Genomic DNA, 25,477 nt, shown 5'->3' with positions numbered 1-25,477 from the left:
AACCAAGGGGTATCTATCGAATTACCCAGGTAACTGGGTTGAGGAGGTCAGATAGGCAGTCGCTCCTTGTAAAATCCAGTTAGACTGGAAGCCGACCCCAACATAGTTGGAAAAAGACTAGGCCGACGATGATGTTACGCGGGTGGTTTCACAAACCTTTGAATCACAAGCACAAAGACACCCAGATTCTGTACAAGTATTCGCGAGTCAAACGGTTGTCCTAAGCCGGAATCGAACCCGCAACGCTCGCACGGTGGCTTTGGCGTGATGACCTCAACAATTTGGCTATCCTTGCAGTCTATAAGCCTTGCTAAAAAAAGTTCTTTAAGCCTTGAATCCTTTACAATATATTTAAAGAGAAATTGTAAGTTATTTAGTTATTTTTTATTCACACACTATTTATTGAAACATTTCGTAACAACGTGCGTAAGTCTGATAAATTGAGACATTGAAGTTATGCATAATCTGACGTTTGATCTATGGCTGTGTGTCTATTGAATGAGTTTGCTTGACTATTACATTATTATAATGTTGATGTTCATTGTATTGTCTGAAATAAATAAGTATTTTTCTTACTGGCTTTATTTGTTATCAATAAAATAGTTCCACCTTATAATACAATGACACGATTACGGCAGATTTGAGGGCCATCCGCCTCTTTAAGTATTATTATTGTAGTTACGGTAGAGAGACGCCTTTCTAGTTCGTTTAGCGCTTTGTTGCCAATGATATTATGTTGTCACGCTTACACAATTTCAATATTATAATTATAAGAGTTGGCGGACGACAGTAGGCCTGATTTGAATGCTATTTATGCGAGTAAACACACACACAGTCATCATCATCCTAGCCTTTTCCAATGTGTTGGGTTGTCGAATACCTACTATACGTGTAAACACGTTATTTTGTCATGGCACACAGTCATCATCGCCCTAGCCTTTTTCAAACTATGTCTGGATCGGCTTCCAGTCTAACGGGATGCAGCTAAGTAGGTACCAGTGCAACCAGTCGCATAACAATTTCTTTACAAAAAAGACGATGTGAGAAATATCGTGCCATATAGCGGTTGTCGTAATATTTCAGGTGATCGATCTGCAAAGGTAAAGTTAATCAAATGTCACGATATTTGTCTCATCATCTAAATGAGGGATTACAAAAAGGTTTATTAATAAAAAAAAATACGCAGAATACTGCAGCTTTTTTAATAGCTTTATAAAAGGACAAGTCTAAATTCAAACTATTCTCTTTTCTTCCAAAACGGGTTTAGTACATTAGAGAAGCGTATAGGACCATAAGACATGCAATATAAATCTTCTTTTTGATAAATTACATAAAGTAAATAAAATTTTGCAAAACTTAAAAAATACTAATCTAAATCTCTATCATAATTCCATTTTCTCTCCTAGAGTTGCTATATTATAATATTTAACAGGCGTAAAATTAATATCAAAACTATCACAATCCATAGACTTAGAGTAACAACTTTTCATAAATAGCATACAAGCATTTGTGTACAGCCTTCTTTGTTTTAATTCATTTATTTGTGACAAGATTGGTTCAGTACAGTTTTTCAAAAGTGGAACCATTTTGTTTGAGTCAAAGGACTTAAATGGGCATCCACCTTCAGAGCAATTGTCTATGCTCTGAATTCTTTGGCAGTTTACTGAAGTGTAGTTTTTTCTACCTCCTTCTAATCCATACATATGTCTAATGCCATACATGTATTTCTTTTCATCCTTTTCCCAGTTGTGACAGCAAGCATGGTGGCCATTGGGATGTAGGCTATACTCTGCCTTCCAAAACTCTAAAGCTTCCTCCACTGGCATCCCTATATCCTTTAAAAATAAACTGTAATAAAACCTCTGTGAATGAGTCAGTCTGTGTCTTCTGCGAAGGTTTTGATGCAGGTTTAGCATACATGGAGGGAAATATGTTGATGTAACATCTACATCTTTACTTAGTAATATATTTGTTTTATCTTTTGTTGCTGTGATTTCAGTTTTTACTTTGTGAAGAAGCTCCATAATTCTAGGATCACTTTTGAGTGGAGTCACATCTGTATGCCTCATTCTTCTCATAATGTTTTCTCTATAAAGTATTGTCATGTATTGTTTCCATCTTCCACATGGTATTATGGCAAAGCCATTTGATAGTTCAACTTGCCTTTTAGCTACAAGGCTCAGGCACTGCCTAAAATTTAATCGAATACTGTAGAAATTACAATTGATATTGTGGGATGCGCAAATATGCTGAGCCACATCCTTCAAAACTAAATGTTGGCTTAAAACTTGTAAGGAATCAATAAATGTAGGTACATTTTCAGTCTTCTTAATGTTCCTGAGCAGTTTCTTAGAGAATGACCTCAACTCATAAGCCGTCAAAGTTTCCAAACGCCGTTTGAAAAGCTCTAATTCTGCGTTGACAAAAAACTGGGAGAACTCTCTGTTCGCATACAATATTGATAAAATACATAATGTGAAGTGTCCCACGTTGTCATATATACTTCCTTCTACAAGGTACTCATTGTATAGAGGCGGTTCTCCATTTAAGATTGTTTTAAGGTAACTCAGCCTATTAACAACGATTATATCTAATAAATGTGCAGGCAATTCACCTTTGACAGGGGTCAAGTAGAAGAATGCCATGCTTACGTCACATATTAACGTCCCACAGCATTTTTATTTTAATATTTTATAGCTTTATTTAAATAAATTCAATTAACAACAGTACTGCTGGTACATGTTTACATTCGCATATTCAAGACAACTGGGACTAACGTCAATGTCACACGTCATTTCATTCCAATAATGTTGCCAAGTAATTTATTGTGGTACTACGTAAATATTTGCATTTAGTCAAGTAAGCATCAAATTTTATTTAATATAACTACATAGTTGAAGAATCATTATATAAATCTTATCAAAAAAGTACAATTGATAAATTTCTTGTTAATTAAAATCGACTAAAATATATCCAGAGCATCTCTATTATGAATGAAGGCTATACAAGGAATCCAACCATTTCGCGTCTCTATAAAAGTCAAAAAAAGTGAAGCATCGTACTACGATTTGTATGATGCGCTTTATTTTCGGAAATACTAATTGAAATCAATGCAATTAACATTATTGGATTAATTTATACTAATCAACGTGCACGTTGCAACGTTTCTTGCATACGTGTTTATTGTGGGTGTGTGTGAATTGACCGTATTGGGATGTGCGTTGTTTATCTGACATGTACTTATGTCGGAATTTCCTAAATAGACTAGACGTTTGATGTCGGGGCCGCGTATAAAAATAACATTGGTTTGTCGCGTCGGGTCGGGAGGGCTGATCCCGCCTGCGCCATGGTTCTGATGATGGCTTCCAAGATATTGTACCTCGCCGTGATAATCATGTTTGGTGAGTCGAGTCTTGCCTATTTATATTAGACTTGTACAAAGCTAATGTTTGTTAGTTGATAAGGCTTTATACTACAAGGTGTGAACCTCCAAATTTAGGTCAGATTTAAAGCTTACATTTGTAAATTAAATAAATTTATAATTATGCCTTCATTGTTTTGATAACAAACATTGTCACAACTTTTTATTTATATAACAATTAACTTACTCAGTATATGTTAATAGTGCCTTGTCTAGACAAAGTTATGTAAATATATTACAACTAAAACATGAGCAACAGATAAAACAGCTAAATACTCACATTCCTACTGAGTAGGACAACTTGTAAGCCACCTTTTCTGAGAAGTTCAAATTAGGAATAGTAAACAATTAAGGGAGTACTTATAGTCTACTGATTTTATTAGATCATGAAGCTCAGACTCCTGGTTTTAAATATATTTAATCAACCCTTTTTCATTGACTATAAAAAAGACAATTAGTGAACTTTTAATTTTCTTATTTTGATGCTAATTCTGTTTTTGAACTTGATTGCTTGTTTTTGCTTGCATTTAATTTAAACTTTGAAGTCTTTGTTGCAAATTGTATAATAATCACCTTTTACTCCTATTGTACCTACATTTTGAATTTCTCTACTTTCAACTTCCAAAGAACTTCTACAATTTTGTTTGGTTGTTTTTAATATACAGCACACAATAAAAGACCAAAGAAATTGAAGTTATAAGATTAGTTTCAGCTCAGAATTCACCAAGAAGTTGATTTATAGAGACAAATTTATAAATATAACAAATTAAAAAAACTTAAAGAAACAAATCCTTGGTCTTAGTACTTATTCATTTTGACATCAAGGTTTTTCAAGATTCAATATCAAGGTAATCTTTATAACACTTATATGATGATATTTTTGAAATGGATTTTATCTAGGCCACTGTTGCCTACTGCTGGGAAAAAGCCCTTAATCCTTCCACAATTCTCTAGTTTGGGCTACATGGAACCAGCCAGTAATTTCAATACAATAAAATGAATCCGAATTAAAGATCACATTGTGGAAACTTAGTTGAAAGTTTTATAACAATGAATGAGCTTTCATCCTTTGCTCAAAACTTATTTTAATTATATGTAGCTTTAATGAAGTTGACAGTGTGTTTATTTTCTGAAATAAGGCATAATATCTGCCAATCAATCCATACTAAAAACAACCAGATTATAATGATATATACAAATACTGCTATTTCTGTTGTTATTGTAATTTATAGAAGAATATTATAGCCCCAATTATGTTTATAAATCACTATTTACTCTCAGCTACTTATATTAATACTAACTGATAAGATTTCTGAAAATCTTACTGTTGATATCTTCTCATTAACCAAAACTTAAGCCAAAGAAACTTAGCCAAAATATACATACAACAGTGAAACTTTGTTAGCTAGGACGCTGTCCCATTGTAGTCTATAATATACCAAATTCAGTCATATAGTCAAAGGTCAAAGCCAGTTCCTAATTACCCACTCTTAAAAAAGTTTGCTGTTAAATAAACTAGATACTCGAAGTAAAAAAGCAATAAATATAATTCAGCCATACAACCAGATGTGACGCATTGCTATCTAATGAATCATCACAATTATAAATGGGTATTTCTATTACTATCCTAGCAGATGCCTAAAGCTCAATTAATACATTTTTTGTAATACAGGACCATGTTGTGTAGTGCAATCTGAACCCAAAAATAAATTGAATAAAATAAAGTAATATTTGATTTTTAGAAAATGTCTACAATTTTGTATGTTTGTTCTCAGGGTCTCAAGTAGCTTCAGCAGCTCCGCCCTCTGACGAGAACCCTCCTCCCCGGCCCAAAGAAGGCCGAGTCACCACCAAGTACTGCGAGTTCTTCAATGGCTCCCAAACATCAACATGTGATACGTCAAAAAATTCCACTTGTGTCCCTGACGTCATCAGGGAAGAATGTCCACCGGTGGAAGCCGATAAGAGCAACCACTGCTTTGTTCTCTGGCAGGTGGATAATGTCACGAATACAGCATATCCGAAGGTAAAAGGATGCTTTGTCGACACGGTCTCGTGCACGGACCGCGCGTCAAACTGCCGGCTCCACTACTCGAAACTACCCCTGCTCCATTGCTGCTGTGAAGGAAATATGTGTAACCAAAACGCAGTGTTCCCGGGCATCGAAGCCGGGATCCCATCACAGACTGAAGTCCCACCCGCCCGAGTGCCAGCATCTGCCGTCCCTAGCGCTGACGATGACACGAAAGCCGTCATAGCTTACACGCTAACACCACTGTTCCTGCTGTTCGCCATTCTCGTCGGATGTTACTTGCTGTACAGAAAACGTAAGGGGTCCTCGTTCGCGGAACTAGCAAACGGAGAGGCTTCGTTATCTAGGCCGCCGTCTGCCGGCGCCGGCATGGAGAACGAAGCGGTCGGTCTTGTGGGACAGGTTACACTGTGCGAGGTTAGAGCTCGTGGTCGATTCGGAGCCGTGTGGAGGGCGAAGCTTGGCCAGCGTGACGTTGCCGTTAAAGTATTCCCTTTGCAAGACAAGCAGTCGTGGCTGGCTGAGCAGGAGATCTTCCGTCTCGCTCGTATGGATCACCCGGACATCCTCCACTACATTGGCGTTGACAAGAAAGGCGACAATCTTCAGGCTGAATATTGGCTGGTCACTGCTTACCATGAAAAGGTAAGTTACTCTTATAAAAAAAAATCATAACCTTATTCTTTATTCAAACATCAACGTCTATTTATATTACAAAGAATGTTATAACATATGTCGTTAAATCATTGCATTTCATCTCCCTATTGAGTTAAATGTTACGTAAGACTTGACCGTGCCTCGACACAATAGGGGCAAGTTAAAAATATACGCCTGCATCTTAACAGATCGATTGGTTCTCAACAAGCTCCGCATGAATTTTGCATTTAGTATGTTAAACTTGGAACATCAGGTGACTTTGTATTTCCGTGAGACAAGGGCATTAAAAATTTAAATGTTAAAAGATTACTCATTCTCATAAGTATTTTGGCACCACTTGTCTAGGTTTTGACTCAAGTTCTAGTTGACGAGGTTGCATCGCAAATTGTTTTGAACTTTGTTCTTAATGTATTCACCTCATAAAGTAACTACTTTTATTCTTAACTGGATCTTATAGCATGACCATTATTTTGTCAGGGATCACTTTGCGACTACTTGAAAGGTCATACCCTGACCTGGGTAGAGGCTTGGCGTATCGCGGCGTGCGTCGCCCGCGGTCTGGCTCACTTACACGAGGAAGGCGGTGGCAAACCTGCCGTCGCACACCGAGACTTCAAGTCCAAGAACGTACTTCTGAAAGCGGACTTGAGCGCTTGCATCGCGGACTTTGGACTGGCCCTGATCTTCGTAGCGGGGAGGGGCTGTGGTGATGCCCACGGACAAGTTGGGACGAGGAGGTACATGGCCCCGGAAGTCCTGGACGGCGCTATCAACTTCACCAAGGATGCGTTCTTAAGGATAGACATGTACGCATGCGCACTCGTGCTCTGGGAGATCGCGTCAAGGTGAGTTCTTTAAAGTAATTATATTGTTCATTGATTCAAATATAGAGATGAAGGTTATTCTCTAATAGACCACAAACATTATTTTTTAAGAAAGGCCTCCTTATTGTTAACTTTTCCGTTGATGATGTTTATAAATTAGGGAATGAATCATGAGGATTAATTAAACAGATTTTGTATATTTTCAAAGCCAAGTCTGAGACAAGGCATTAAAAAGACATCAAAGTAAAAAGCACAAACAACTTAAGACTGACACAATATCAAATAAATGTTCTATATATATCTGGACGCGGTATCCCCCGATATTCACAGTCGTTCGTCAAACGAGAACTAAGTTTAGAAGCCCTCGTTTATGTTTTTAGGTCAAATTCATCACAAAATAAACTGAGATATTGATTTATGTTACTTAGAATTAATGAAATTAGCGCAGTGTGCACTGATTTTAGACCTACTTGTTTTCGCCCGCGACTTTGCTCGCATCGCTTCTGCACGGCTATGGCAGCATACATTTTATATCGATTCTTAGTCTTTGACTAACTTCCTAATATATTGGTCTAGTGATTTAGTCGTAAGATGCTTTTTTATAACTTTTAAAATACGACTACCATTTCATAGAGAGACATACAAGATGGTTTTGTCGATCTGTAAACACATATGAATTATTTTTCCAGAATAAGTTGCTTTTTAATTATTTTATTAATATGACGCGTATTAAATTCATCGGGATGTCCCAATTAGTTTCGGATCCAACCGAAGTTTCGTCATGATCATGAGCTCGAAATTTTTAACATTACAAGAAATCCAAAAATCCATTTATTTGGGAACCTTTAGCATAATTTTTCCTTGTAGATGCACTGACGCAGCATCAGACACGCCCGGCCAGTACCGGCTGCCTCTAGAAGAGGAGGTCGGCTCTCACCCCAGTCTGGAAGAGATGCAGGAGGCCGTCGTGCAGAGGAAACTCAGGCCACACATACCGCCGCATTGGAGGAACCACCCGGTAAGTCGACGTAACTTAACATTATCGAGTATTGTACGGTCACTAAAGCAAGATTTTGAACATTATCGGGTATAACTAGCTCCTAATGTAGTCAAGTACAATAACTTAGTATAGGGATGTAGGCCGGATTAAAAGTCAAAATCTTTGTAGTAGTCATAGTCTGTCATGAACAAATAAAATATTTGTACCGATTCAAAGAGATTTTTTTTTTCAAAATAACAATTTATATTTTTTCTTTCATAAAAAGCTCTTGGTATTAAATATTAATAAATATTAAATATTTCATTTGATTTCGATTAGCGATAAATTGCAAGCTGCAGGACAAAATAGTTGGTTTTAATGAAGGGGAAATCCTTCAGTGTGCGGTAATGCGGTTTTATTAAGAAGGATAAAGTATAGTTCTGATTTACAATTAGTTTTAATGGGAAATGTTTGTTGTTATGCATAGTTTACCTGTTATCCTTTTCAGTGATTAACTTGCCCTGCGTAGCACTAAAGGATTTAAATCAAATATAATATTTTATTACATTCGAAATTGAAGACTCGAACAATAGGGTATTTGACAAAATAAAATAGATATGTAAGGAAATACAATAAACTGACACGTCTGGAATCAGCTAACATACGCTTAGTGTGAACGCGGCCTAATACTAAGTACCTCCACAGGGCCTACTAGTGTTATGTGACACGATGGAAGAATGCTGGGACCATGACGCTGAGGCTCGTCTCTCAGCGTCGTGTGTGCTGGAGCGAGTGTGCGCCCAGCAGCCGGCCAGCATCGCGCCCGCCCTCACCCCCGACACCACCCCCCTGCTGATACACGAACTGGCCGAGCACCAGCCCTGCTGACGTCACACCTACGTCGAACTGCCGCTCATACAGTTCTGAAACTACCCTCATACAGGTACACAGCAAATTAACTGGGGAACAGTGAATTAGTATACGAAAGTTTAACTTAAAGGAGGTTTTTACTAAAAAGGAAACAATTTAACATTTGTCCATTGCGTGTTTAACTGTATTGCAAAACAGATTCTTAAAGCTCGCAGTGGATAGTTCAGAAACGTCAAAATCTAAATTGAAACCTCCTTTGTAAATTCGAGGAACTTTATTTCGGTGTTTAGATTAAAGTGAAGCCCTCAGTTATTCTGTGCCTGGAGGTGTTGACGCGGCACGAAACGCGCAAAGGTAAAGTACAAAGTTTATAATTGGACAATCGAAATGCGAATCTGTATATTGAATCTGATGTGTTTCCGAAATCACTTGGCGGTTATTTAAGGGTTAATGTAAGATACTTGTGGTCATTCTGTTGGTCACAAACTAGACGATAATTAGACGAATTCCTGTCTAATGCAGAGCGAGATATAAGGTCTTATTTAGATTTGTTAAACTTACACCTTTATAACTATTTCGTATTGAGTTTGTGGTCACCAGAATCGGTCACTGTATAGTTTATTTTCCCATTACTTCTTAGTAAGATACTAATAAAAGATTATGAAGGTTATATGAAGAGAGAAAAATAATACGTGTTGTTGGAAATATATTTACTTCAACCCAGTAGCACAGTGGTCGTATGGACATTGTGCTGTGGGTTGCAGGTTCGATCCTTGCGCGCGACAAATGTCTGAAGTTAACATACATATATTTGTTCCGTGCTTGGTTAGTTTTGTGTATGTGATGTAGATGTCTGTAAGCGCTCGTTTGAGAGTTTAATATTAAATGCAGATGAATTGATCTTTACGTGATAATTATAAACGGTCCTATATTTTTCTAAGTCATGTAGAAACTACATCATTTCATGTTTATTTTTTTGGGAAGCAAACAACGATTAGTTAAAATGTACATAAACATTTACTTTTGAACAGACTTGTGTCCAAATACTAAAATGTAATATATTTAAGTGACCATTGACTGTCATGATGTATGTCGCTAAATCATGTAGTTTCACCATGATTCGTTATAAAGACAGGATTTTGTAAATTTAATGATTAACAGCAGTGATAAAAAATACAAGAATTTTTTTTACATAACACGGTATATGCACCAATTACTATTACAATTTTAGAACAGTTGTCAATCTATTTTTGTGTCCTAGCATTTTGTTTAAACCGCACAATTTTTTACAGTTACTTCTGATTATAATTAAGCAGCCTGGATTATAAATTTATGAAAAAGAGAGGTATCTTTGCAGTGTAGTTTTCATAGAATGCAGGTGATTAAAACTCGATAAGTAGATAATAAAGAATAAACTTATCGAATTTCCTTATGGAAATGAATTTATTAAAATAGCCTTGAAAAAAATACGCTTAATTGATTTTCGAATCAAGATTTGATTTTCAACACTGAAAGGGGAGACACCAAATTGTTATACCATCGACATCAACTATGTCCCGTTAAAACATTGACGATGTGAAAAGCCTTCCTGGTTATAATTTTAACGTATCTCGACGAAAAACAATAGTCTTATTCAAATATGATAAATTCCTATCTATTGAATAAAAACTAAAAATTGACATTAACTAAAGACAAGACGCATACACGACCATTATCAGTTCCACCACCATGCTTTATGGTATTCATTTTTAATTTATGGTTATGCTACAATATATGTAAAATACACTAGGTACAATACAATTGGTACGATACACCAACAGAATATACAGGAATATCGTATCGTTTAGCGTCAGATATCCGGCTTGAGAATCGCCCATTAAATAATAATTAACAAATGAACTACCTCGGAATATCAATCCACTACTGTTTTATTGCAAGTATTTGCATTCTACAAAACGTCAACAACTTAATTCAATCTTAAACCTAGTATTTACGTGATCCTTTTATTAAAACGGCATTAAATTTTACCTGCTTGATTAAATGCTACTCACGCTTTGCCACACGCAAATAGAAAATTATAAATTTTTTCAATGAATTTTATTCTCATGAATTAACAGAACAACGTCTGTTATTCCTGTGAAAGATGAACGAATGTATCATGTTCATAATTCGTCTGTTTACGAGTAGGGGTCCTCTATAGGCTCCGACGTCACAGGTCTTCCTGAGCAGACACAACAAACAAGTTACAGAGTTATTCATAAACATCCTTCACGCTCATAGTAAACATCGTGCCGCGATCTAATGCATGGTAATTGATAATCCCGCTCCCTTTCCTTAACCGAGCCCACTTCCTGGCACTTGCTGTGGATCTAATAGTAAATGTCGCAATAAATATTATACGAACAGTGTCCATGATAACACACGAAGTTAGGATAAATATAAAAGTAAATTAAATTCGTTCTCTAGTTCCATTTTTGGAACGGGACAGTCTCGCCACAGTAGTTATCATGGACACTGTATTATTTATTTATTAAGTGTAAATATTTATTAAGAGAATGTTCATTTCATGTTCTCTATTTTTAAATGTTTCTTATTTAATTTCGAACATAATTCTCGAAATTAGTTTCGTAATGAATCGATGTTAATATTTTTATCATTTGAACAATATCGTATTTTATTGTAAGTACTAACATAACGTATTAATTTGCAGCTAAAGCGCTATGTTATTGAATACTCGTGTTATATATTATATTTTTTTAGTAACATTGTTATATTATCATTATTTTTAGGTACTTTTATAGTGTGGGGTCCCTAGCACAGTTGTCACGTCAATGCATGTTACACGTCATTTTGTTATGGCTTTATTGGCCAATGTTCACTGCCAACAGACTATCACACAATATCAAACTTATCTTGCCTGGTTTCACATGGGACCTCTTATTTTGTAAGACTGGTATTATTTTATTAATTGGCTTTATTTACTTAGTTTATCAGTTATTTAAATGTAAAGCGATCAAAAGTGCTAAATTTATGAGAAATTAAAGCAATGAAATTAGTCTTAATATTTGCATAAGTGGGTGTCATTTGCTAAATTAAGTTAATTTAATATTTAGAGCTAATCAGTCTTAGGCCCAGCTTCTGTTACAGCTCAAAACTCACCAATGTTTGTTAGAAAAGTGTGTCTAAACTAGTGGGTTGAATGTAGGAAAATGTATGATTTTATACAAGTTATGAATTTGTTCTTGTTTATAAAACGATTTGTTGGATGAGTTAAACATCTGTTTATAAAAAGGCATATTTATGTCGGTGCCATATGTTTTGAGGCTAAAAATTATGAATGTTATTGGAAAATTGTTAATAGAAGAATATGAGATGGTGACACCTATAGGCGAGCGCAAATCGGTGGTTACTTTGTCTTTGACAACGCCTTTATATTAAAGCAATAAGGTATAATTTCGCAATTCGGTATTACCAATGACACACGGTCGACCGTAAGTGTATCACCATCCAATAACTAGAATGTAACGGTTTCTGAAAGACTGTCTAACATATGGAATATGATTGGTGGACCAAAAACACAAAAACCAATCACAGAAGGATGTAAGTTAATCAGTTTTTCGGAATTCGTACGTCTTCTTGTGTAAATTGTTTTTATTCAGGAGTTCAACTCCAGGTGTTAGTTTGAAATTTTCATGTGAGTTTTGAGCTGTAAGGATGCTAGGCAGTGTATCTTTGCGAGTGTAAGTGTTACATGTTGTGCCATAGACAGGACTGGTTACGCCATCTGCACGTACAGTGCAAAGTTATCTGAGTTAGTGTCTTAGATGGAGATGTGAATGTTACCTCCAACTTATTTGTGAAATGTGGGATTTTTAACTACGACATTGTGTTGTATCGTCTTGCTACTTGTGTAAAAGGCTGCACACTACATTACTGGTTCCCAATGAGACACCAGCGACGATAGTGTCTCCTACAACACTCCATTGTAACATACTGACCTAGATAACTTTGTGACACTGTCGTAGTTTTGAAAGGGATAGACTTTCAAAGTCACGTCGCCTCTTCCTAAATTAGTCAATAATGTTGAACGCACTTTATTCGTAACAAAACTGTGATTTTGTTCTCTTACGTCATTCTGTAATATCATGCAAGTCGCGTAAGAGAACAAACCTCTGAAAACGAAATATCATTGAAAATATTGTGATTTTAGAACATAATTGAAATATCATAATGGGAAATCATGATGAATTTGATTTACCTATGCCGTGTGCATATCACCACACATAGACTAAGTAATGTTGCCAAATGTAAATAATGTAGACTAAGGTTAGTATAGGATATTTTCGTCTGAATGTCAGAGTTTTAGGTTGTGGGCACACATCCCCAAAAACTTGCAAATATATATGTTTGTTTTTGTACTATCTATTCAAGTCGCTATAGCTTTTGTAAATTGCTTAACTCTATGACTTGATTTAGAGACGGTTTATCTTTGATTCCTCCAGTGTAATAAGCCCTCCAGCGACATGTTTGCTTGGGTTTCGATTGAAAGCAATTGTACAGCTTTAATATCATCAAAGATAACCGAATAATCAAACAATTGATTCAGACTTCGTCAGAGTATTTTAAGGCCTAATTCGATTGTACAATCGTCCTCCGTGTGTCCACAGCTCTAGTGTAAAATACCTATTGTAAAAGAGTAGTGAGTTTTTTAGATTGGGTAGTGTAGACATTTCGGTGGGTGTCGATGCAGGTCGAGTTACCGCCCGGCGGTGTCTCGGCGGCCATGTTTATCATTTATTTTTTATTTCAAATTAACAAACGTGGATGTCTGTTGAAATTTGATGTATTAAAATATATTTTCTAGACAATTTCTTATTTTATTTGCGTGGTGTTATATATTTATGGGTGTTTGTCCAGAAATATCGAATTAGTTATTCAGATACGATTCCTAAATATTTTTTATTTTTTCCTTTATCAGTAGCCAAACAATCAGGTTAATTAAGACACTTATCAGTACACTTTTTACCAACAAGTGACGTTATTAGAGCTCACTTCCATACACTTCACCATCGTGAAGCATTTTTCTTTGGTATTTTTTAATTACTTTTGAAACTTACTTATTAAGTTTATGATGAACATGGGTAAGAAAACAAACATCTAAAGTATACAAATTCTGATTCTTTATTTTTATTATTAAATCCGGGTCTTTTCACTGTACAATGTGGCGGCGATACGGCGCGCTCGGTCTCACGGCCCCACACGCTTCACAAATTTGTTTTATTTACTTCGAATTTGACTATATGTACATCGGCAGGCGAGCCGGCCGTGAGACGCCGACGCGAACTATTGCGTGCAGCACTCAAATCTCAGTTTACACAGTTAACAATACAATATCATCTATACATATAATCTGCTAGCTAGTATGGTGACAGTTGCCTTTCGACTATAACAAAGTATTTTCTAATTTATCAATTGAATAGTGAACAAAATAAAGGAAGAGAAGAATAGTCACAGGTCTCAAAACAGTATCGGAACGGCTGAGCAAACAAAAAGTATATCCGCGGCGGCCGACAAGCGTACCGACGGTGCACCACTATCGTCACGGCTACGACACGTAGACAAATGAAAGCTCCTTGAAGGTCAGAAGATCGGGAGGAGTCGTGATCCGTCAGCGGGTGGAGGCGGGCGCGCGGCGCGGCTAGGAGGGCGGCGGCGAGGTGGGCGCCGCGTCGTGCGCGTCGTCGGCAGGCGGCGCGCGCGACGCCGACGCGCGCAGGCAGTCGCCGTGCGCCTTGTACTCGATGGGCACGGACGCGGGCAGCTGCAGGATGCGCCGCAGCGTGTCGCGCACGCGCGCCGCCGCCACCGTGTCCGACGCCGTGCGGTGCCACACCGCTAGGTGGTCGTCCTGCGGGCATGCAAGCACGTCACGCATCAAATAACGCTGCTCAAGCACGCATCAATCTTGCTTGTTTCAGTCAAAAGCAAACAGTCCAAACTCTATTTAACCTTCGAAATATTCTTCCTATGGCTACATCTTTCTAAGACTATACTAAACATTAGCTTAAAAAACATGATATAATTGGTGCTGTACCTGGAATCGTACAGAAAGCACAACTCCACAGATTTCTTGTCCAACCATGAACTGCTCTCCCAGCATCGCCATGCACAGGTCCTCCCACGCACGATCCGTCTGTGTTTTACGTAGCCGTACAACCTGCAATACAGAAGCCAAGCGTTATGTAGCTAAGTTTTAATAAAATTTATGAGAAAAGATATACCTTATGCAACTGTAGGAATTCAATGGAAGAGACATTACAATTTACATCTTAAACGTAAAACAATATTACGTATTTACTTGAAATAACTTACCAAAAAAAAAAAAATAAGTCTTAACTAAAATAGCTTAGTAAATTTCCCTAATAGGGAAATAACAAGATTGAATACTGGTCAAGAATGAAAATAAGATAAGTGGCGCTATAAAATGTATTTGTACTGCAACAAAAAGTGTCTGCTGTGCCTAAGCGCGACATTGCGGTCACCGAAACGTGATGTGAAGTGATGTTCTCAAATTTAGCTCTTAATACCATAAAAGAAATATAAAGAGTTCTATATAACATTCTTCCTTACCCATTTCCCACCGTTAACATTGGCGGGGTCCTCCCACATGGGCTTGATGCCCAGCTTGAAGAGGTGCAGGTCGGACAGCGGCGGCAACTCGGACGGCCGCGCCAGATGCGTGTAGAGCCCCCACCACTGTTCCACGCTCGCCACCCGACCCACCAGACGGAGCGCCTGGAATTACAATACGACAATATGAAATTTAGGCCAAAATCATAACATTGGTCAAACAAAAAAGAGTAGTCAAAATGTATGAAAAGTTTTTCTCAAATTTTTGCATTATTAAGATTTGTTCTCTTATATTCTTTATCTAAAAAAAATTATATTTTTGAAAAGGAGAATTATATCTATTTTTTCATTCTTATCAGAATAAGCACTATAGTACTCATAATACAAGCTTTGCTTAGTTTCAGGCTAGATGGTGTTGTGTGAAAGTTATGGAAAATAACATTTTCCTACTTAGCTTGTACTATTATTGATCTTGGTTTACAGAAGTGTCAACAATGGGTAGGGTATGGAGGCCTATGCATATCAGAGGGTCACACAAGTCCAATGATGGTGGGCTGGACCCAAATTTCCTTCAAGCAGACACAAATTAGTATACCAATCTTCACTTTGATGTGTACTTGCATTATAATTATGTTTATCAATCTAAATTTTATCATTTCGTAATGTTTCATGTTTTCAGTATTTTTTTTTATGCTAGAATGCATTAGCTATACAAAACAATAATAAGATAAAACAAATGCTTCTTATCTCCATAAGGTTTTGCATTTATATTTTGAATAAAAATAGGAAACACCAAAGTTAAATATGATTTTTAGATTAAATTGTCTAGCCTATTCCTAACTACATAGTTCCTACTATTATTAATAATATATAATCTAATGATTGGAAAAGGATAGGAATTTCTGGTGTAGAAAATACACCCAGAAATACAAAAAGAAAATGTTATGGTGGTTCAACCCTACCATTCTCAGACCTACTAAATCAGGCTAGCAATTTTGTAGGAGTATGTAACAGTGTGAAACAAGCCTTTTTTTGAATTAGTACTATGCATATCAATTTCTGGTACAGTTTAATGCTAATACAATGTTCACATATTAGGTTATAATATCACAAACAAGTTTAGGATTCCAAAAAGGATTCAACTACCTTGTTTTACTGTTCATAAAGGGGCATTCACCTTAAATAACAACATCTTTACCAGAATAATTTTAAAAGTTAAATAGGGCAAAGAACTTTATAATGCCAGCTAAAAGGCACCTTCCTGCTTCCTGAATGAATAGTTCATTATTGAGTTTATTATCTGTGTCATAACAACAACTTTATCTACTTGCCAGCTCACTCTGTGTTAGCTATAACTATGACATATTGACAAACATGATTATTATGATAATTGTGAAGCATTTACATATCTGTACAGTTGGTAGTACACTCCAGTAAACAATCCATTTGAAATCACATGAGATGAGATGTTGTTATTATAGTTAGTTTAGAGAGTAGTCTAGAGCATATGTCTGGTATACCGCGTTTGGGATGAACGATCTGGAAGCCAATTAGATACTTTAATTAAGAGGATAAGGATGTGAGAAATCTTTAACAAACCTGAACGTAACCAGTGGTGGAGGCAGAGAGCTCGCGGGCGGGCGGCCTCCGCGAGAACCACATCCAGTACGAGAACTCCAGCTTGTGCTCGTGCGGCGGCACTGGCGGAGCCGCCGCTTCGTCATAGTTCCTATCATCTTCATCATTATGGCCGTGGTTTTGCCCACCTTCCCCAGATCGACGTTCAGGCACGTTTAAATTGTAAAACTTGCACATTTTCCTCTCTGTCATGTTATTTCAAAGAAACTAACATGTTTCATTAACGGCCTAACCTAGGACACGTTGCTTTATTTACGGTACCACAATGTTTATAAAAACCAAATGTTGATTATTCAATTACACTACACAATAAAGCCTAGGATTGTCTAAATAATTTTAAGTGACGGTTAATAAATAAATTTCAATCAGCCTATTCCCTCTTTAACTGTGTATAACCTTTTTCTTTCCGTCATCAAAATTCAAATCTGTCAATTGACAGCATGGGTGTATAGAATACGACAAAATTAAGATGTTTAGGTATCAAAATTAGAATCAAAAAGTTAATATTGAAGTAGAGCAAGAGCAAAAGAGACAGAAAATAAACAGTCAGCCTTCTCGAATTCAACGTACTATAAGGTGTAAGCCCATAAAAATGCGTTCTAAAAAAGGACATTACAAGATCTCCTTTAATGAAATAAATTACTTTGTAGACCTTGATGTAAAACTTTTACAGAAAATCTTATTCATTATCATCTATGTATTTTAAGTAATATTAAAAATACTAATTACATTTCAATTTCGGAAGGTGCTTGTACGCCAACCGTAAATTAAATTTGAACGAGTTGTATGTTTTACATTGTCACTAATGTCATAATAACAATATTTAAAAATACAAGACGTCAAATAGGCGGCGGGATAAACGAAAACATTGGTTTATTAGTGAAATATTTAGAAAATTAACCAATAATTTATCAACTTGTCGTTTATTTAGTGGGGTAAAGTTATTGGCTACTAATCCATCAAGTTTTATTGGCACTGCGAACACAAAAAGTGTAAAAAAAACATTGAAGTTTACCTGGACACAGTTCGTATTACTACATAAGTCATGGAAAAAACAGAGTCTACCGGTAGAAGTAGTGCAGAAGGTTGCATGAACATTGATTTAATGCGGTCCCTTGTGAAACAGTATTCAGAACTGGTAAGAAGTTTATCATATCATCGGATTTTGAGGTTTAATTAGTAAAAGGTTACTTTGTATGTGGTTTCTTGGTATGAATGTGTATGTCGAGAGCTGACAAATTGTAATGTAATAAATGCCCCATTTCCCTAAATTGGCATTAGTCTTTGTTGGGCATCAAGTTAAGCTGTTATCAGAATGTTCAGCAATTCAGCTGCAAAAGTATTAAAGACTATAACTATCTCAATTGTTATTACTGTAATATAGACTCCAATATCAGAATTCGTCTTCATATTATTGTGCCATGGCATTGTAGTGTTATATACTAAATATGTTTCAGGGACAATGGACCAGCGCTCTATTCTGGGCAGATGCAGCGGCTGCAGCAGCTGCTGGGGGAACAGATGCGGCAAGTGGGGATGACGTGTGGCTCCTAGCTAGTGCCATGCTGGCCAGAGGAGAGCTGCACAGAGCAGCACATGCTGTTACTTCTAGAGGATTGCATAGGTGAGCAATGTGTTGAAACTATATCTTATGAATATGGTCTATAACAAAGCTTTAGAATCTTGAAAACTTTGTTTCCACTGTCATTCATTCTACTTACAGTTTTTTCTGATGCATACCATCTATGTTCTTAGTTTATTTATGTATTTCATTCCTCATATACAATAAACAATTTCTTTATCATGTTTCACTCTTTAAGTATTTTAGTAACAGTGATTATGTTTTTGAAATCTGTTTCAGACGTCACCTTCTATGCCTTGGAGTGGCAATGAGAGCATATATTGCGGCTAAAGAACCTGCAAATGCTTTAAACCTGATGGATGAGTGTGACCCTGTGCTGCTTGAGGCTAGGAATACAGACCAGACACATAATGTGAGATAAAATGCTAAGAAATATAGTTTTGTCTAAATGTTTCAGTTAGTAGCATAAAATTTAATTAAATATTTATTTTGTGAACAATTTTAATGCAAGGATTGCAATGCATTGCTATACATCGACACAAAAACGCGAATGACGTAGCAAGGCAGTTTCAGGTTTAGTCAGTAATAGTCCGACACTACCTGTTTCCTCCCCAGAGGGAGCGGGCGTCCAAGAGAATATCCCTGCCTTAACAAAGAACGAGACGGCAATCAGAAAGTGTATTAAGTATAAGTTGTATCCGCAGCGCGCGCTGGCGGGCGTGCTGGTGTGGCAGGCGCGCGCGCTGTGCGCGCTGGAGCGGCGCGAGGCGGCGGCCGAGGCGCTGGCGGCCGCGCTGCGGGCCGACGCCGCGCACTACGAGGCGCTCGACCTGCTGCTCGACCAGCACGCGCTCACGCCGCACCAGGGTACGGGACCATTTATATGACCAGTTTTTGTGGTCTAAGTTTTTTGCCAGGAAATTTTTCCTTTATCATCATCAATATTACACAAAGTTAACTGTACTATATGAGAACACTATCATAAACCAACACATAATTCCTTTTTTCTTTCCCACTTATCCCTATGCAGATAATTCTATTTTGAAAAAGTGCCAGCTTAAGACTTTAATTCTCACCGACGACACGGCTCGGTAACATGCCAGTCTTTTACGAACTCATAACAAGCTCATCACGTTTTTGCCATGGCCAGGGTCGCGGTATAAGCTAAGCATAGCCAACTATAACATTTGTTGTAGAGAGCGAGCTGATCGAGTCGCTGCCCATCAGCAGTCAGCTGAGCGCGGCGGAGGGCGCGCTGCTGCGGGCCGCCTACAGAGAGAGGCTCGACCGGTACTCACCCGCGCCCGCCACTGCGCCGCCGCCCGAGACCGACTGCCCTGTGAGTATAGCTTGGAGTTTTGGAGATAGTTTTCTAGTTGTGTGGTAGTTTTATTGTACTAAAATCATTGTTTCATGATTACAACATATAAAATCATCATTCGTATAAGAGTGGCTATTATTTTTTCTATACAATTTATGTCGTCGAGCACTGAATTAATTTTAATGATCTTCTTGACCGGGTTATACACGAGGAAGCCTATCACCACCTTCAAAGTAATATTAATGAATTTGTGTAAAAAATAAGCTAACTCTTCACCGTGTAGTGCGCTCACGGCTGACACATCGGTAAAAACATTCAATGTGGTACAATACCCAACAAAACTATCTGCATCATTTGTCGTGTAGGTATACTATACCTCCAGATTAGAATACTGACCATGTTATATTCTCAGATCGCAGCGGAGGCGGCGGCCGTGGGCAGCCGCACTCAATTCGGCGTGATGTCGCAGGCGCGGCGGCTGGCGGCGGCGTGTCGCTGGCGCGCGGCCCTGGCGGCCCTGGACACGCTGGACCCCTGGGCCGCGCCCGACGTCAGGGCCGCGTGTCTCGTGGAGCTCAAGAAGAGCTCCGAGCTCTTCGCCTTCGCACACTCGCTCGTTGATTACTATCCTAACGCGTGGACGTCCTGGTATGCGGTCGGGTGCTATTATTATCTTATAGGTAATTTTCCTTTTTCTCTGCAGTACTCTTTCTAGTTGTCTAATGATAAGTTGTCTAAAAATCTAAGTCAAGCTGGTTTAAAACTGTAATAATTTATTTAAAAAAGTAACTTATGGATTTTCTTGCCAGTTCTTTTCCATAGGAATGAAATTTTGGAACCACGCAACTAGTCATTTCCATTAGTACAACGTTATGAGACATAAAAATTTACTGATAAAAATTTACATGTTCAGGTAAAAGCGAGCTGGCTCGTCGGTACCTGAGCAAAGCGAAGAGCTTGGAGCCGAGCGCGGGCTGCGTGTGGCTCGCCTACGGACACAGCTTCGCCGCGGACAACGAACACGACCAGGCTATGGCCGCTTACTTCAAAGTAAGTATAATATTGTAATAAGTCATGTAAAAAAAATATAAAAAAATTTCAATACTTTCACCCAAAAATGGTATGTTACGCTTGAAAACACAAATAAAAATGTGATCCGAATACAGCAACAGGTTGCGTAGCGTGTTCCAAAGGACAGAGTTAAATATAATAGTATAGTTTTTTGAATTTGTACCTAAAATGAAGTATGTTTAAGGTCCATATTAAATAATATTTTGATACAGGCTAGCCAGTTGATGGCGGGCTGTCACCTCCCACCGCTGTACGTCGGCGTCGAGTGCTCTCTACTCAACAACTTTACGATGTGCGAGAGATTCCTCACAAGAGCCGCCGCCCTACATAATAATGCTAAGGTAAGAATTATATGAAAAATAAATTATAAAATTATACAGTTTAAGGATTTTTCCCCTCTGAGTCTGAGAGTTCATAACAAATGCTTTTTTTTTAACTTACTTTTAACACATCGAAAAATATTACGTTACTTATAGCTTTAGAGATGTTTTTGGATAAAGTTTTTCTACTATTGTCATTAAACAGATAGTTGTTACTGTACTTTTATAGTAATTATGTTACCGTATTGCCGTCATGTTATGACGTGCACGCGTATCCTTAAAAATACTTTGATAGAGCAAATCATGTTAGGCCGTCTCCACGAGCGAGAGAATCGCGGCGGTATGTTCGTCGTGCCACGCATTTCTATGATGCACTGTTTATGGAGCCGTCTCCACACGGCAATATTATAGCCGCGATGTGACGAGTGGCGACGAACGTGCCAAACGTCATTATATCGTCGCTAGCCAGTGAACACAGCTTCATTTCAGAGCTACCTCTCGTCAAGCATTCTTTCTTTCATAACGCGTCGTCGAGAAAACGTGGCTATAAGGTTAGGACTCGCAACGATACGCGGTGGAATTATCGCTCCTTCATAGAGGTTCTCCGACGATGTAAAGACGGATTCGTCCCGATTCTCTCGCTCGTCGACAGCGCCATAGAGTCTGTTCCCATGTGTGTGATGTAGTGTTGTGGCTGCAGGTGGTGGAGGAGGGCTCGCTGGGCGCGCGCGCGCAGTGGTCGCGCGTGCTGGGCGTGGTCCGGTCCGCGCACGTGGCGCACGAGGCGGGCGCCGCCGCCTTCGCGGACGGGGACTGGCGGGCCGCGCGCGCGCTCTGGCTGCACGCGCTGGACATCGCCGCGCCCGACCACGCCGATGTACGTGATTAGGCATGCTCCCACTCCTAACACTTGCCTAGAACAAACATTCAAACAAGATTTCCAGACTTAAAGTCATTTGAGGATCACTCAAATGATAAACAACGCGGAAATCAAACCAAATCACAACTTTTTTTTAAGGATTGGGAATCGTCATGGACACCCACTCCCTCGGGGGAGGAAATGGGTAGCGTCAAACTTTTATTGATTGAACCTAAACCGCCGTGCTACGTCATCCGCGGTTTTGTGTCGTTCTATAATGCGTTGCAATCCTTCATACACAAAACCATTTCACACCTAGTAGGTTCGACGTCGTCACCTTACCAGTCGCATCAAATAAACCGTAGTACAATCTCCAAAAACAAATCTACATATAACTATTGTACTGTATACAGACGAACCCATGTTGGGCGGCGACGCTGGACGCGCTGGGACACGTGTCCCGCGTGCTGGGCCGCGCGCGCGAGGCCCTGCAGTGGCACGAGCGGGCCCTGGCGCTGCGGCCCGCGCGCGCCGCCACGCTGGCCGCCGTGGGGCTGTGTCTGGCGCTGCTGGGGCAGGAGCGGCGCGCGGCGGACGTGTTGCACGCCGCGCTGGCCAGGGACCCGGACGATGTGGTCGCGCACGCACTGCTCGATGCTATCGTAGATAGGCTGGATGCTGCGCTTACTGGTCAGTCGTGTTCATATTTTAATAAAAAAAATACGTGTGGCACTCGGGGACTGCCGCGGTAAAGCTATTGCATAGCATTCTGTATCAACTTATGCAATTATAATTATTTATTTTTTATTTTTATTTTATTCATACAATATTTCTTTTTCTTTGATATTAATTCAAGTTACACTTTTTTATCAAAAACATTGAATTTAAAAATGAATAATAATCCACAAGAGTCCACAACGAAATATGGGACCACCATTGACGCAGTATTTTCTAGGTATTTAAAGGATATTAAGTCACAAAATTATGTTTCTTATTTTAGTTATCATGAACCTATAGTTTCAATGATAAATATTCCTGAATAAGCAACAGCTACTGTAAGATAATAAAACCCACATGTATTGTAAAATAATAGAAAATATTTTAAACAATATTAAACAGTGTATTTAATACAGTGAGATAGTTTATTTAGACGTCAGACGTCAAAATGTTAATAACATAATATTAACCGTGTCGAAGACTGCCGAACTGACACGACGTTAGACGATGCACGGCCTTCAAACCACACCTCCGTGCCCGTCGGAGTGGGGAGCGTGAGGTTTTTATTGTTACGGAATTTTTGGATTTAGTCCCTGCGCTCAAGGCCTGCGATAGAAGCTATGCAATAGCTTAAAAAATACCAGAATTCGTAGGGCGAATAAAATGTCAAGCGTTATGAATCAAATTCCAACTTAAAAACCATTAAATTTCGGAAGGCAAAGATCTTTGAAAAACACAACACATTCAAATTTCTAGTCCCAGAATCTAACATGGTCGATTGCCGACTTAAAAGTTAAAACTAATCTTAGAAAACAAATATAACAAAATATTCATTGAAACCTTCCAGAACGATGCCGAAAAACATTGGTCTTAAGTGTCAAGGGCTTTTCTCATCTAAAATCTACAGATAAATTAACAATTAAGGATTGAAGAGTATTTATTTTATAAGAACTACGCTCATATCGTTACCTGCATTTCTTTAAGTAAATTGTGTCCAATAAAAAAAATGCTTGTTTTACAGAGGAGGAGATCCCACAGTTCCCGTTCCCAACAGTGAACATATCGTTACCGGCCATCACTCCGGCCGCGCCCGCCACGCCCACAGCCGACGCGACCAACAACTCCGACATGAGCATGAGCTTCGACTGATAGACGTTGCCTAGCAACGCGTTAGTGACGTTGCTTAGCAACGCTTTAGTGATGTTGCCTAGCAACGAGTTAGTTACGTGACGCCGCGACGCTGCTGGAGGCGTAGCGGAGCGCATTGAAATGAGAATTTATTCTTATATAGACCGTATGTAAAGGTAGTTAAGGTTTATATCAAATTGTCTTCATTTGCGCTCCGTCGCGCCTCCAGCAATGTACGCTGGGCTTATATTGTCAAACGTACCACCACGAACTATCGCCACCTTATTGTAGGTGTGGAATAGAGATGCCCCACTACACCGTGTAATGCTCTGTCACGCTTCCACAACCATAATAATAACTCAAAAGACGTGGTGGCAATCCTACACAGACCAGCGTTATAATTGAATCCAAATAAAGTAAAATGAACTCTTATGTCATTGGAATAAGAGTCTTACTAACTCGATTATTTATAAATACTTTACTGTACAGTGCTTCGTCGCAACTTTAGGCTGCGCTGTTAGTCAATACTACTCATAAATTAATGATACAGTGTATTATTGTAAAGGAAAGGTACTATCTGTGTTAACTATGTATTTATTGCAATATACTACTTAAGTGTCTTGTCTTCATTGTACCTATGGTAATTTACGCGAGTTTGTATGACAAAGTCAACGCACAGATTGTGAACAAGCTAGAGAAAATATCGATTTATACTAGTCTGAGTTAAAGCTTTTCAAAATGTCCGTATGGATTGAGGAGCCACTTTCGATTTAAAAAGGAAGCTCGCTCCCTTATTTAGTAGGAAAGTAAATAATTTTGTAGACCGAATTCTGAAATTTGTAGTATAATATGTCTAAAGTTATGTAACTGTGAATGTGGCTCCTCAATCCAAACATCTGAATTGAGGAGCCACCTGAAACACGCAAAGTATTCCATGTATATTTTTGAAAATTTTGTATCGTTTAGTAGCAATTGTGTATAGTGTCTACTAAAAATTTGAGCCCAGTACTGTTTATATTCAAGAATATACAATACTTTTAATGTGGCTCCTCGATCTATACACAAGAGCATGAATTGCCATGAAAGTTATTGGTCAATTTATATTCCACTCTAAAGACATTTAGTAGTAAGTGTGTTCGAATTTGTAGTATATGGACAAAGTAGTAGACTGAGCGAATTTAATAAATAAATGCATTTCATTTGGCTCCTCAATCGTGACGTCTGCATAATAAATAATTGACTGTACCTACCTGAGATCAAAACGGAATAAAATACCAGAGACACTAACATTTAGTATAAACGGTCTACTAAATACATATGCACAGATCAACATTGTATATGTTCGGTATCTGAAAAACAAATCACTTCTAAATATTCCTTACGAATTCGCTATTTAGGGTGACCATGTTATATGAATTAAACTAGGAT

At 38.3% G+C, this 25,477-nt stretch overlaps 4 protein-coding genes across 4 annotated transcripts; 2 read left to right on the top strand and 2 right to left on the bottom strand.

Annotated features, from left to right (window-relative positions):
* Window positions 1–1,165: 1,165 nt before the first annotated feature.
* LOC113493431 (DNA primase large subunit-like) lies at window positions 1,166–2,780 on the bottom strand. The gene has a single exon (XM_026871417.1). It carries the CDS (start codon window positions 2,643–2,645, stop codon window positions 1,383–1,385), a length of 1,263 nt encoding a protein of 420 aa, XP_026727218.1. The 5' UTR covers window positions 2,646–2,780; the 3' UTR covers window positions 1,166–1,382.
* A 247-nt stretch (window positions 2,781–3,027) lies between these two features.
* LOC113493430 (activin receptor type-2A-like) lies at window positions 3,028–13,651 on the top strand. Its single transcript, XM_026871416.1, has 5 exons — window positions 3,028–3,401; window positions 5,197–6,098; window positions 6,588–6,955; window positions 7,802–7,952; window positions 8,619–13,651. Exons 1-5 carry the CDS (start codon window positions 3,347–3,349, stop codon window positions 8,799–8,801), a joined length of 1,659 nt encoding a protein of 552 aa, XP_026727217.1. The 5' UTR covers window positions 3,028–3,346; the 3' UTR covers window positions 8,802–13,651.
* Window positions 13,652–13,941: 290 nt separating this feature from the next.
* Window positions 13,942–17,452, bottom strand: LOC113493432 (eukaryotic translation initiation factor 4E type 2). The gene is made up of 4 exons (XM_026871418.1): window positions 17,013–17,452; window positions 15,414–15,578; window positions 14,878–15,000; window positions 13,942–14,691 (listed from the first exon to the last, which is right to left on the bottom strand). Exons 1-4 carry the CDS (start codon window positions 17,241–17,243, stop codon window positions 14,482–14,484), a joined length of 729 nt encoding a protein of 242 aa, XP_026727219.1. The 5' UTR covers window positions 17,244–17,452; the 3' UTR covers window positions 13,942–14,481.
* A 97-nt stretch (window positions 17,453–17,549) lies between these two features.
* LOC113493433 (cell division cycle protein 16 homolog) lies at window positions 17,550–24,863 on the top strand. The gene is made up of 11 exons (XM_026871419.1): window positions 17,550–18,189; window positions 18,509–18,675; window positions 18,913–19,045; window positions 19,338–19,500; window positions 19,830–19,976; window positions 20,374–20,634; window positions 20,868–21,004; window positions 21,238–21,366; window positions 22,046–22,222; window positions 22,618–22,894; window positions 23,943–24,863. Exons 1-11 carry the CDS (start codon window positions 18,097–18,099, stop codon window positions 24,068–24,070), a joined length of 1,812 nt encoding a protein of 603 aa, XP_026727220.1. The 5' UTR covers window positions 17,550–18,096; the 3' UTR covers window positions 24,071–24,863.
* The last annotated feature ends 614 nt before the right edge of the window (window positions 24,864–25,477 follow it).

This window comes from Trichoplusia ni, chromosome 4 (assembly GCF_003590095.1).
Source record: "Trichoplusia ni isolate ovarian cell line Hi5 chromosome 4, tn1, whole genome shotgun sequence".
Classification (NCBI taxonomy): domain Eukaryota; kingdom Metazoa; phylum Arthropoda; class Insecta; order Lepidoptera; family Noctuidae; genus Trichoplusia; species Trichoplusia ni.
This window is presented reverse-complemented; position numbering and strand designations above follow the sequence as displayed.